The sequence below is a fragment of the Abramis brama genome (assembly GCF_963993115.1).
Source record: "Abramis brama genome assembly, chromosome: 19".
NCBI classification, from domain to species: Eukaryota; Metazoa; Chordata; class Actinopteri; order Cypriniformes; family Leuciscidae; genus Abramis; species Abramis brama.
Window position 1 is genome coordinate 26,570,816 of NC_139981.1, and position 11,800 is coordinate 26,582,615.

The 11,800-nt window shown below is 37.2% G+C and overlaps 1 protein-coding gene across 2 annotated transcripts in view; it reads right to left on the minus strand.

The window, feature by feature from the left end:
• Nucleotides 1-1,396: 1,396 nt before the first annotated feature.
• Nucleotides 1,397-11,800, minus strand: part of mcph1 (microcephalin 1) — a 98,348-nt gene continuing 87,944 nt past the window's right edge. For both annotated transcript variants that reach the window (XM_084092747.1, XM_084092748.1), the window contains exons 14-15: nucleotides 3,467-3,704; nucleotides 1,397-1,778 (exon numbers count right to left, since the gene is read on the minus strand). In XM_084092747.1, the coding sequence (XP_083948873.1) occupies nucleotides 1,726-1,778; nucleotides 3,467-3,704 (291 nt within the window). In that variant the 3' untranslated portion in view covers nucleotides 1,397-1,725. The remainder of the gene's footprint in view (nucleotides 1,779-3,466; nucleotides 3,705-11,800) is intronic.

Sequence of the window (11,800 nt, forward strand, 5' to 3'; positions counted from 1 at the left end):
GTAACTCCTCTCCTCACAAAATTGCACTGGTTGCCTGTTGCTGCTCGCATCAAATTCAAGTCACTGACTTTTGCCTACAGAACAACCACTGGTTCTGCTCCCTTTTACCTAAACTTATTACTTCAGACTTACGTGCCATCCAGAAACTTGCGCTCTGCAAGTGAACGCCGTCTTGTGGTACCATCTCAAAGAGGCACTAAATCTCTTTCTCGGACCTTTACCTTGACTGTTCCCTGCTGGTGGAATGATCTGCCCAACTCAACCAGAGCGGCTAAGTCCTTAGCCATTTTCAAGAAATGGCTGAAGACGCATCTTTTTCGGCAACACTTGATCCATTAATACTAACACTTTTTCTATTCTATATCTATTATCTTTAAAAAATGAAATAATAATAATAATAATAATAATAAATACAGGAACTGCGTTAGATTAAACTGGGAAGGGTCATAGCACTTGCATATTGTTGTCCTGTTGTTAGTTTAACTGCTTTTATTGTTCTCATTTGTAAGTCGCTTTGGATAAAAGCGTCTGCTAAATGAATAAATGTAAATGTAAAATCACATACTGTTTGTTTAATCGGTATTTCTTTTCATTAGTAACAAAAACCCCCCAATATAATTCTTATTCACAGTGATTAAATATTAAACGAAAAGATTGCACAACTACTAATTGGGTGGCGATGTGCACAATTTAAATCACCGTTATTTATATAGTGCTTTATACAATAATTTCAAAGCAGCTTTACAGTGATAACAGGAAAATTTTGTTATTCAGCTGAAGTCAGTTCAGTGTTGATTCAGTTCCATTGTAAAGATAATCAATTATTGAATAATAGTACACAATAATAGCTGCAAGCAGCGTTGACGGGCCCAAGCCCTGGCGTCATTATTAACCTTATAATTAAACTTTAAAACTATGTTGTCAGTGCACTACAAAAAACTGGTTCTATGCCTTTATTTTTTCATAAAAACTGATAGAAACAGACCCAGGGATAGGCAACACCTGGAGTGTCGCTATCCTGCAGAGTTTAGCTCCAACCCTAATTAATCACATCTGAACAAGCTAATCAATGTCAATAAAATAAAACGTCATTGCAATAAGAATATTAGTGGATGTAGTGGCAAAATATAATTACCGTAAAGAACCTTGAGCGCTTGTGGTGGGAACTGCTCCTTTGTTTTAACACGTTACTCACTTTGATCTGTAGAAACGGTAAAATGATGCAATTATGTTCCTCGGTGTGGATGGACTGCCATTTGAATAACACTGCTATACGCCATCTAAACTAACATTCTTTACATGGCCAGGCGGGCAACAAAAGAGAATTGTAACATCCTTACTGACAAGTCAGACAAGTATTTGACAGTCAACTTTTACATTATCAGACAAGACACAGTCAAGTTTGTCAATTTTATTTTCAACAGTGCCTTGTACAACCATGGTACATTCAGGCGAACATGTACTCTTTACTCTCAACCACCTTTACATTTATTGCAAGTATGTTATCAGCTTTTACAGTCACAGTTTTATTAAATTGCTTGTTACAAATAAACACACAGTAACATAAGAAATCTAAATAATAAGACAATAACACTGCACTACTTAAGTTGCCAAAAACACATAATACAATATAAATGTTTAATAATAGTAGCTACACAGATTACAAATAATAATAAAGTCACAGCCAATTTCTACAACTTCAGGAGTATCAAATTCCAGGGATCTTCATTCCAAGACATAATTTTTATATGGGAGTAGTATGAGATGGGTGACACTGTCTGAAAAGCATAAAAACATTAGTTATATAAAATATATAAGCTTGATTGATATCACTTTTTCATGTCTGATACCATTATCTTGAGCATTTAACGATACGTTTTTTCTTGTTTAATCAGTTAAGAACATCTATACCTCACCTAACTACACACTACTGCTTTATAAAAAAAGAGATAAACACACACAACATCTGGTAAAAACTTAATTTTAAAAACTGCAGTAAAACAGTAAAAACATTTGGAGATAATTTTAAGCAAAATGGTTGAAAGCCCATAAATACAATATTTTTTTATGTGACGATCGCTTATTACTTTTGACCAACATGTGGCACTGAAACCAATTGATCTGGCATGGTCAGTCCAGTGACAATTACACACATACAGTTTGTTGTCAATATGTAATTATTTCCAGAGATACATCCTCAGATACAGTTTGCATACTGCGATCAAATTCGTTGATGCAGAGTACGAAAACGATTTTATTTATCAACACAAAATCCATAACTTTTCGCTGACATGGTCTGAAGATGATCTGACTCAAATTTGGTGAAAATCAGATAAACGTTCCAAAAGGAGTTAAAAAAAGGTTTTTTAAAGAAAAGAAAAACGGCGGATAGGAAGTTCAGCCGACTACGGCAAAATTGTTTTTTATATCTATGTTTAAAGATATAGCCTCATGTCCACTTTGGCATGCTCTTTTGTTTGGGAGTTATTCGAAAATGTTTTGACTAATCAACTTAAATTTTTGTGTCGGCATGGTCTGAAGACGATCTGGTTCAATTTTCATGAACATCAAGGAGGAGTTCGAAAAAGTAGGTTTTTCAGAAAATTCTAAATGCGCATAAATATAACAAAAGGTGAAACCATTTACTGATGCTCAAGAAGGCAACCCAATGCATATAAATACACTTTTGAACAGTATGTGTAAATTTTATTGTTTAAAGATCAATTTTTTTTTAAATTTAGTACTGCCCTTTAAAAGATACTTAAGATAATTACAAGCTCTTAATATTGTAACAATGATTATTAATGTTGAGGGTAGGGCTGTGCAATTAATTGAATTTCGATTTCGATTTCAGCTCCCAATGATCATCAAAATAGTACAATCGAGTAAAAACGATTATTTTGCCATGTTCTGTTTTGCAAGAACACTCTTATTTTGTCTTGTTTTCTGAATGACATGCGCACTTCCGCCCCTCCCGAAGCCGTAAACTCTCTCAGCTTGAATGTTTAAACTGATAAGACTTAAAGAAAGAAGTGAAAAAGATCAATTTAGTTACGATGCAATACTGGCCTGATTGTGCAAGTGACAATTCCGTCATGTCCCGACTCCTAAACGCGAGAGTGTAGTTTCGACGCTTGCTTTGTCCAACCCATTTTGAGAGACACAGAAAGAGAAGCAGCAGCACCGCTGAACACTCACGCGGTTTGTGAAATTGCGTCTTTGCGAAAGGTTTAAAATGATAGATTTGATTTTATAATCTGTGTGGATTAATTTAGGCTACTCATACAATCTACTTGCTAAAGTGAATCAATGTTTGTGGGGGAATTTCAAAGCATAAAAGAGGGGGAAAAAAGAAATCCCTCCCTCCCTTAATGTCCTGTGGCACACATGGATTTTGTTTAGGGTGCGTTATGGTTATGGTGATATGATAATACATCACACCGTTATCATTAATAGGCCATCCTACCTAAAATCCACTGTTCAGAAAGACTGTGGCTCCCCTCTGGTTTCTTGCCATTATACTCTCCAATACAGATCCCGGCCTGCCGCACACTCCGGCACACAGTTCCTCCACACAGCTGGATGAGTTCTGTTAGGCTGCTGCAGGGGGGCTGGGAGTGTGGGGACACAAACATGGGCAGCTGCTTCTGGAACAGGTCCTGCTGATGTTCCCCAGCTGAGAGATGCTGCTGCAGTCGGCATATCTGGAAAAACAGAGAAAATATTATTCCAACCCATGTTCTTTTTCCAAATACAGTATTTTGGGTAACATGAGCCCAAACACCAGGGGTCTCAAACTGAAATTGCAGCACTTGACTGACATTTACAACAGACATTTACTCACAGGAGGGCCATTTCAACATTCAAGTACAAGAAAGTGCAATATTTCTGATAATTTACTTTTTAAATGCCATTACGTACATCGTTTTGTCATACTGAAAAAAAAATAACAATAAAAAATACAGCAGTTGCTGTATACATTTTATATGCATTAGATTATTTTACAGTTAGTGCAATTTTTTTCTTTTTTAAAACTAATTGAAACCTTGCATTGAACTAACAAATGCAATCCCTTAATATATTTGTACTTCATTCTATTTCTTGCCAGACACCTGAAAGCTTCTGCTCACACTGATCCACATTTGCTCTGATGGAGGTCACAGTTCAAACCCATAGTACAGCTTCTAAATGGGCACCACCAAATCAAGATATGTATTTGCATTTATTAAAGCTCAAAGTTGAAAAAAATATATATATCACAGACATGTACTCCCCAAAAAGGCATTTTACCTGACTGAACACTTTGGACAGCTCTGGGAAGGATAGAAGTAATTCTTGTAAAAACTGTCCAGTCATGTTTGCTTTTCCGTGTGAATTTAGCTGACTGCAAGTCAACAAGTTCCATTTGCAACACACGGGACACACTGCACATTAGCTAAAAAGGGGTCTGCAAAAAGCTGGAAAGTGTCACAGTGTGCCCTGATGTCAGCAATAGACTATTAAAACACTATTATGCACAGGGCTATGGGGCTATGGGGCTCATGGGCTGAGGTGCACCTCCAGCAGGCAGAGTACAGTATAATGGCGGAGTGGATTTTAATCCACACTAAATGCATTCTGTAATGTCTCCGCTGCTCCAGATTTACTGGTTTCCAGGTTTCCATTTGTCGCACGCACCCCGACCACGCTCCAAGTTCCTATTGCTCCTCCATCATGTTGTGGTGGATTTTTAATAGATAAAATAGTAAACTGTATATTAAACTAACCATGTTTCTAACATCTAACATCAATTAGGCCTAACATGCTAACACTTTGAAACACAATGTACTAAAACGTTCTATCCTGTGTTTTTGAATGTTGTATGTTGTGTTGCCATACCCCTTTTACTTTGGTTGTTGAGTGTAAAAATAACAAATATGGGAAATGAAACTAGACAGATGTCTAAACTTGAAACCAAAAACAGAGTTTGGTTCTACCTGGTAACAGAAGGGTTTGTCTATGAAAACCAATCAAATTGTGGGGAAATTATGTAATGCAGCATGACATTTTTGCCATACCTCCTTATTCTATAAAAACTGTTGTATTCTTTTAGCTGGTGGGATTCTCAATGGAATTTGTCTGAGATCCTCTGGCCTTGCTTCTTCTTGGGGGAGATTCTCTGAGAACTGCTCGAGAGATCCTCCAGCCATGATTAAAGCATTTAGAGGACATTTGCAGAAGTCTGTTTGTCGATTATTCCTGCGCAGGAAGAAAGCTAGTTAGGTAGACTATATAGGGAACGTCGATTGGAGACGACCCAGGGAAAGGTCGATTGGAGATGACTCAGATAGTTAGGTTTAGGGAAAAATCTACGACAGTGTCGACATACATTTTACATTCTAGTCTATAGTGAATTTGCAGAAACTCCTTGACGGAGTTTGTTTTTGATGGTAGTGCTTTGCTCCGTTTCTGCCGTTTATTAAACTGTTTTCTGTGTCACAGAATGAACAAGCGGACTAGAGGAGACCAGTGCTTCATAATTAATCTTATATGAACGCAATCAAGATTTCTGATTTTCACGGTTATGCTAGCAAGCAAAATATTGATAAATATATTGGCGTTTATTCTCATTATAGACTGTTAATGATAGATCGACACAAAGTCTTGTTAACTTGACCTAAACTCTGCAGGCGAGGGTGATTTTTCCCACACAGCTCGCACTGAACTTAGCAGACTACGTTGCAAAACAATAACGCACCATACACCTATTTGTCAACATGATCTTTTGTAATACATACATTTATGAAGCAGCACAAAATACTGATGTGAACTAATCACACGGTGCTTGAAAAGTCTATTGGGATTGATGTAGAATGAACGGGGTTTAAACGCAGTCTACAGTACAGGAAAGCTCTCTCAGTCTGGAAATTTAAGCATTTATTCTGCAATTTGAGCTTTACGCAAAATGTGTCTGTTTTTAAGATTTACACATTTCAATTATATGACAAATTTCCATCAAAATGAACAGAGTATATTCTTGTTTATGAGATGTCATGTTTCAGTAGTCTATTAGTCAGAAATTCGAGTCGGAGTGTGGGGCAAAACCAAAAATCAATAAAAATGCCTCAAATTTATTATGGGAGCAAAAATTTCCTTTTAATGAGTTCCTTTTTAAACAAGATATCACACAAACAAGAGAGCTGTTTTTTATTATTGAATATTGATATTGATTGTATACAACAAATAAATAAATAAATTCAATAAAAAAGTAATTTTTTAGATTTTAGACATAATAGTCAATATTAAGTCAATAATAGTCAATGTTTTTGCTCTATTTTGCCAACGAAAATATGGCCCTCGGCTTAAAGACACATGCTGCCCATGCCTCTAAGCCCTGCAGGGTCACACTGGCCCTGGCGGCCAAGAAGGATCCACCCTCCACGCGATGGCAGTCCTGTAAGTTTTTCAGGCCAAGCTTCTCCGGTCTATGGACAAGTCAGGCCCAGACACATCCATCTTCAGAGTCCTGTGCTGAGTGACCAACCTCACCCTGCGCGCCACCAAGATGACGGCCATGCAAAGAGCAGCCTAGTGGTCCTTGATCACCACCTCTGGCTGAACTTGTTGGAGATCAAATGAGCGGACAAAACAGCTCTTCTTGATTTCCCGGTTTTCTGACAGGCCTTTTTGGCTCTGCAGTAGACAGCTTCAACGAATGCTTCACTACGGCTCAAACGTCATCGCATCATTTCCTGCATCAACCAGTGCGTTAAGCGCAACCCCTTCCCAAAGCGCCAGGGCCCTCACCTCCAAGCGCCTGTTCAGTTCCAGGCAGTGTGTTTGTTGCTAGTGCTGTTATTGTCCCCTATGAGTGTGTGTGCTATAAAGCAGTTCACCGCTGTTGCCCCCACCTTTAACAAAAGGGCATGTCTTCTCTTCACACTTCACACTCTTCGCGCAAGGGTCAGCTCCCTGCCTCAGATCTTGACATAACAAAAGTTGTTCTCCAAGTTACACAACTGCGCCAACAGGTGGGAGTATAGAACTGAATATAACTGATGGGGTGTGGTATATATCCACCTTACTATGTTAGTTCATTTTGGCCCAGATTGTACGCATTTTGGACAGAGAGTGAAGACCTTACTTCTTTGTGATCGCTATAATTTGTGCAATATTGTGTGTGTTACTGACAAGAAATTAACTTATAAATGTTAAATGATTGAATCAATATAATTATTTTGCTTAAAAGTGTATATGTTATCGTTACGTTCTAACTGCTAGATGCATGACTCATCACAGTTTTACTACCACAATAGCATCCGGTGTGATACTAAAACTTGATTATTAAAACTAATGTTGATGTCACTGTATAGTATTCTGTTTGCGCCTATCTTTATCTGTCCGTCTTTAAGACGCCATTTTAATCATCGCAGTCTTAGTAAACTGCGTCATTAGTTTTCCTCTCTGTGTCACTCAATGTATATTGATAAGAAATTTGATTTATATACAGTATGTAAAGATGTGTATAGTTTAATTCAGTGATAGTGTTGCCAACCAAGTGTGCCTTCCAGCTTAAAAACAAACAAACAGAGGAATCTGCTGAAATAATGTCAAGGGGGGATTTTAAAGTGATGAACCACTGGACACTTGATAGTTGACCCTGTTAACAGGAGTTAAGGTAAATAGTTCTGAACTGAAGGAATATAGGATCACAAAAATGTAACTTCAATATGTTTTTTGTTACAGATGAACAAGTGTGATCTCAACCTGTTGAGATCTACAGTGGACACCTTTGTGTCCATTTTGCACCCTTCTGCTCTAGGGAAGAGGTATTCAATCCTGCTCCTGGAGGACCACTGTGTTTAGTTCCAACCCCAATCAAACACACCTGAATCAGCTCATCAAGCTCTTCACGATCACTTGAAAATACAAAGGCATGTGTGCTGAAGAAGGTTGGAACTAAACTCTGCAGTACAGCGGCCCTCCAGGAGCAGGATTGAGGCCTCTGCTCTAGGGGGTGCTCTATTCATGTAGTCGGCTACTTCAACCACTAGTAGGAGCTGTCAGAAGCCATCGATTAATCAACCGTGCAATAACCATAACTTCGTGTAGACACTATTGTTTTTCTAAACGCAAACCAGTGAATCATGACCGCAACCAATGACGGACACAAACGATGATGACAGGAAATAGACTACATGATTTTTTTCTTATTCTATTAGAAACTATTTTGAACCGGTTGAGTGAAGATCTAAGTGATGCAAGTACAGATCTGTTATTTACTGTTGAAGACCTGTGAAATTGTATATGAGGTGGCTAATGTTGTATAATAACTAACTGCTAACTGTTAAAATTAATTTTATTAATGAGTGTATGTACGTATTATTTTCCCGGTGAGTTGGCTTTAAATAAGGTTTTATATAAGGAGAAATGTCTTACGTAAAAATGCAGATGTTAAGGCTATAATGTTGCATGCCAATTTACATGTTATTTTTCCTGTTAAAAACAAAATAAAACCTGTTATTTTAATGATTTTACAACACATGTAGAAGACGTAATTGTTGAAAACATCGTGCAAATTAATAAACACTTGTTGACTTATATTTGTCCCTTTCTAGCGGTAACTCGGGTATTGTTTTGACGAGTCACACCGTGTCTACACCAGACACCAAATCCCTGACAGTAAACCTATGCCTCGTTCTATTTATGACGTACTCCAAGCACTCGTGATAGAAGGACAAATGGATTTACAAAGGTTGCTTTGTCAACGGTCACGTCTGGTGTAGACCCGGTAATCGACGAGGAGAAATCAGTAGTCGTGCAACCCCTACTTGTAGAATTGTGAAAGGGCAACTGTGCAGTCTTAGTTATGGCAGCATACTTTAAAAATTACTTCTTGAATATGCTACTGCAGTGGACATGTGTAATTCATCTAAAAATACATCATTTTTGAAAAATAGATTTTGGGAATGTTCTTGTTTTGGAGAGAAAAGGACATTGAACGGATAGTTGATGTATTTTTAGATGGTCCACCACAGTAGTAGTGGTAGATATTAAAGAAGTAATTTTAAAGTATGCTGTCATAAATAAGACTGTACAGTTGCCCCATCACAATTGTACAAGTAGGGGTTGCACAACATTTTTCTTTTAAGATTTTTTTTTCTTTGTTTTAATTGATGCATTAAAGGGTTAAATGGAGTTTCCATATTAATGTTTTATTTAACAATGTTTTTCACAGTGTGAGCAGGTCTCTAGTGTAATGAAAGGAAAAAATAGCCTCCCAAACCTGTAAATGACAAACTCTCTCATCAGAATAAAATGGACAGAGCTTTTGCACGTTGTAAACACTGTTTAAGAAAAAGAAGGTCATTGTGTAATTTCCTTCCTCCTGCAACTTCCTTGTGACATTAAATGACTAACACAAACAGGAGCCCTCCCAAACATGTAATACGGGAAAATTATTCATCCCCTGCACCTGAGCGATGGCCATCATTTCTTTGCATTTTCTGCACTGATTTTAGGTGTGTGTGTGTGTGTGTGTGTGTGTGTGTGTGTGTGTGTGGGGGGGGGGGGGGGGCAGGAATGTCGAGAAACAGGAATGTCGTCTATTAGCTACCAAATAGTAGAGCCACTGGTAACATGCAGCAACAAAGTTACTAATACTGTGATCACTCAGAAGGATATACTGGATTTACTTTCACACATTTTACTCCCACCATTATTATTTCTTAAATAATAAATATTATAGATGATAATAGTATTACAAAAAATTATACAGGTCTGACATTTGATACATTGATTTGTCAAAAGTAAAAATTATTAAATAAAAATAAAAATAAAACTTGTTTGCTGGTGTGCATTTCTCTAGTGAAAACTGCAGTTGTAGAAAAACAGGTTCAAAGGGGTTCTATATACACTGTGTCCGACAGATGAAAAATGCTGCCTCAGGATACGGCGGTAGGAAGGCAACAAGGCATGTCCTAATCCAATGCTTGTGTCATAGTCCTGTCTATTACTGATATACCTTCATCTGACCAATTTTTGAGGGCAGCATAGATGCATCATTCACTGCCAATTATATCCAGGGTTTTTAATTTAGGTTTGAAGGTAGTAAAGCATGTGTTATAGGCTATTAGGGAAATATACTTTTGCCAAAGAAGACCTTTTACTTAAAATAAATGTTGATTTAAAAGAAGCCTACTTCAGTGTAATATGTTACCACTTCATCATGCTTAATGAGAATTTCAATCATTTTAATGCGACTACCAGTTGTGACGAATAGAAGCTCAACTAGTTTCAGTGAAAATAAAAGCTCAATGGTTTATCTCTTGCAAGTGCAGAAATTAGGACAAAAGTATTATGATTTCCCTACTGTAGCATAAAATAATATACTTGTGAAATAGTCATTTTCATTTATTTTACAGTGCATTTGTTTTACAATATATGGCTATTACTGTCCTAGGAATAATAATATAAAATTATAATTATTGTATTATAATTATTTTTCCTAAAACACCAGTGTGAATGTAATGTAGACTGAGACACTATATCAGCTAAAAAGAGGGTTGAGTCCCCTTTAAAGTTCAGGTACAAGTCAATGCATTTTTTCTTTGTTCAATTTGAACTTTCAAATCTGAACATGGCTTTGGATTCTCAGAGTGTACACTATATAATGGTAATATTCTCAAAATAAAAATCTAATTATCTTATCAAAATACCTAAAATATGTGCTTGTAAAAAGTGTTTTCTTTAGCCAGTTGAAGACACGGTGCATATGATCAGGATTTTACCACCTTCACCTCATTTTGAGCCAGGAAAAAAAACCCTGATATTCCACAATCCTGTCCGTTCTATCCCATGAAAGTTGAGCTAAATTTTTTTATTTGCGGTTAGTGGTTTGTTTGTGTGTAAATGTAAATTTTTAAAAAAAAAATTCCCATTCTGATGTAATTTTAAGAATAAATATTGTAGTAATTAAATATTCAATATCCCACCTGGATTCACCCTACTACATTTCCTGTCGGTACTGAGACTTGAACCCACAACCTTCGGGTTACAAGTCCAACTCTCTAACCATTAGGTCACAACTGCCCTAAAGAATCTTTAAGGATCTATATAAGGTGGTCTCAACTTTGGCCCTCGAGGTCCACTTTCCTGCAGAGTTTAGCTCCAACCTCGATCAAATTCACTTATCTATATCTTTTAGTAATCCTGAAGACATTGATTAGATTTAGTAAAGAGAAGATCCAAGGCACTCTTCTTCAGAATTATTTAAAAAGCCTTTATTTGACTGGCTATATCATAATAGAAAATTTAAAAGACATGGGGAAAAAAAACAACCCACGCGTAGCGGCACAAACAGCCTTACCCTGAAGAAGGCTGTTTGTGCCGCTACGCGTGGGTTGTTTTTAATGTGTACTACATTTAATTGAATTCCCGACCCCAAAGAGCACCTTCAAAAACTTTTTTTGAACTCCCTGAGCACCCTGGACATTTTTTTCTTTCCACATTGATTAGATTGTTCAAGGTGTGTTTGATTAGAGTTGGAGCAAAACTCTGTTGGAAAGTGGATCTCGAGGGCCAGAGTTGAGAACCCCTGTTCTATATAGAACCTCTTCTTCTTTGAGTGTGTAATACTTTGAGTGTCTACACTAGAATAGAAGCTTTGATGGTCATCATAAAGCAATGTTCTCTTGGAAGTGTAATGGAAGTGACGACAAGGACATAATATCCAAGCAGAGGAGACACCCAAGGGGTTAAAAGACAAAACATCCTCTGAGCGGAATTATTTCCTCCCACAACACCTGCCTTCCCCTTCCTT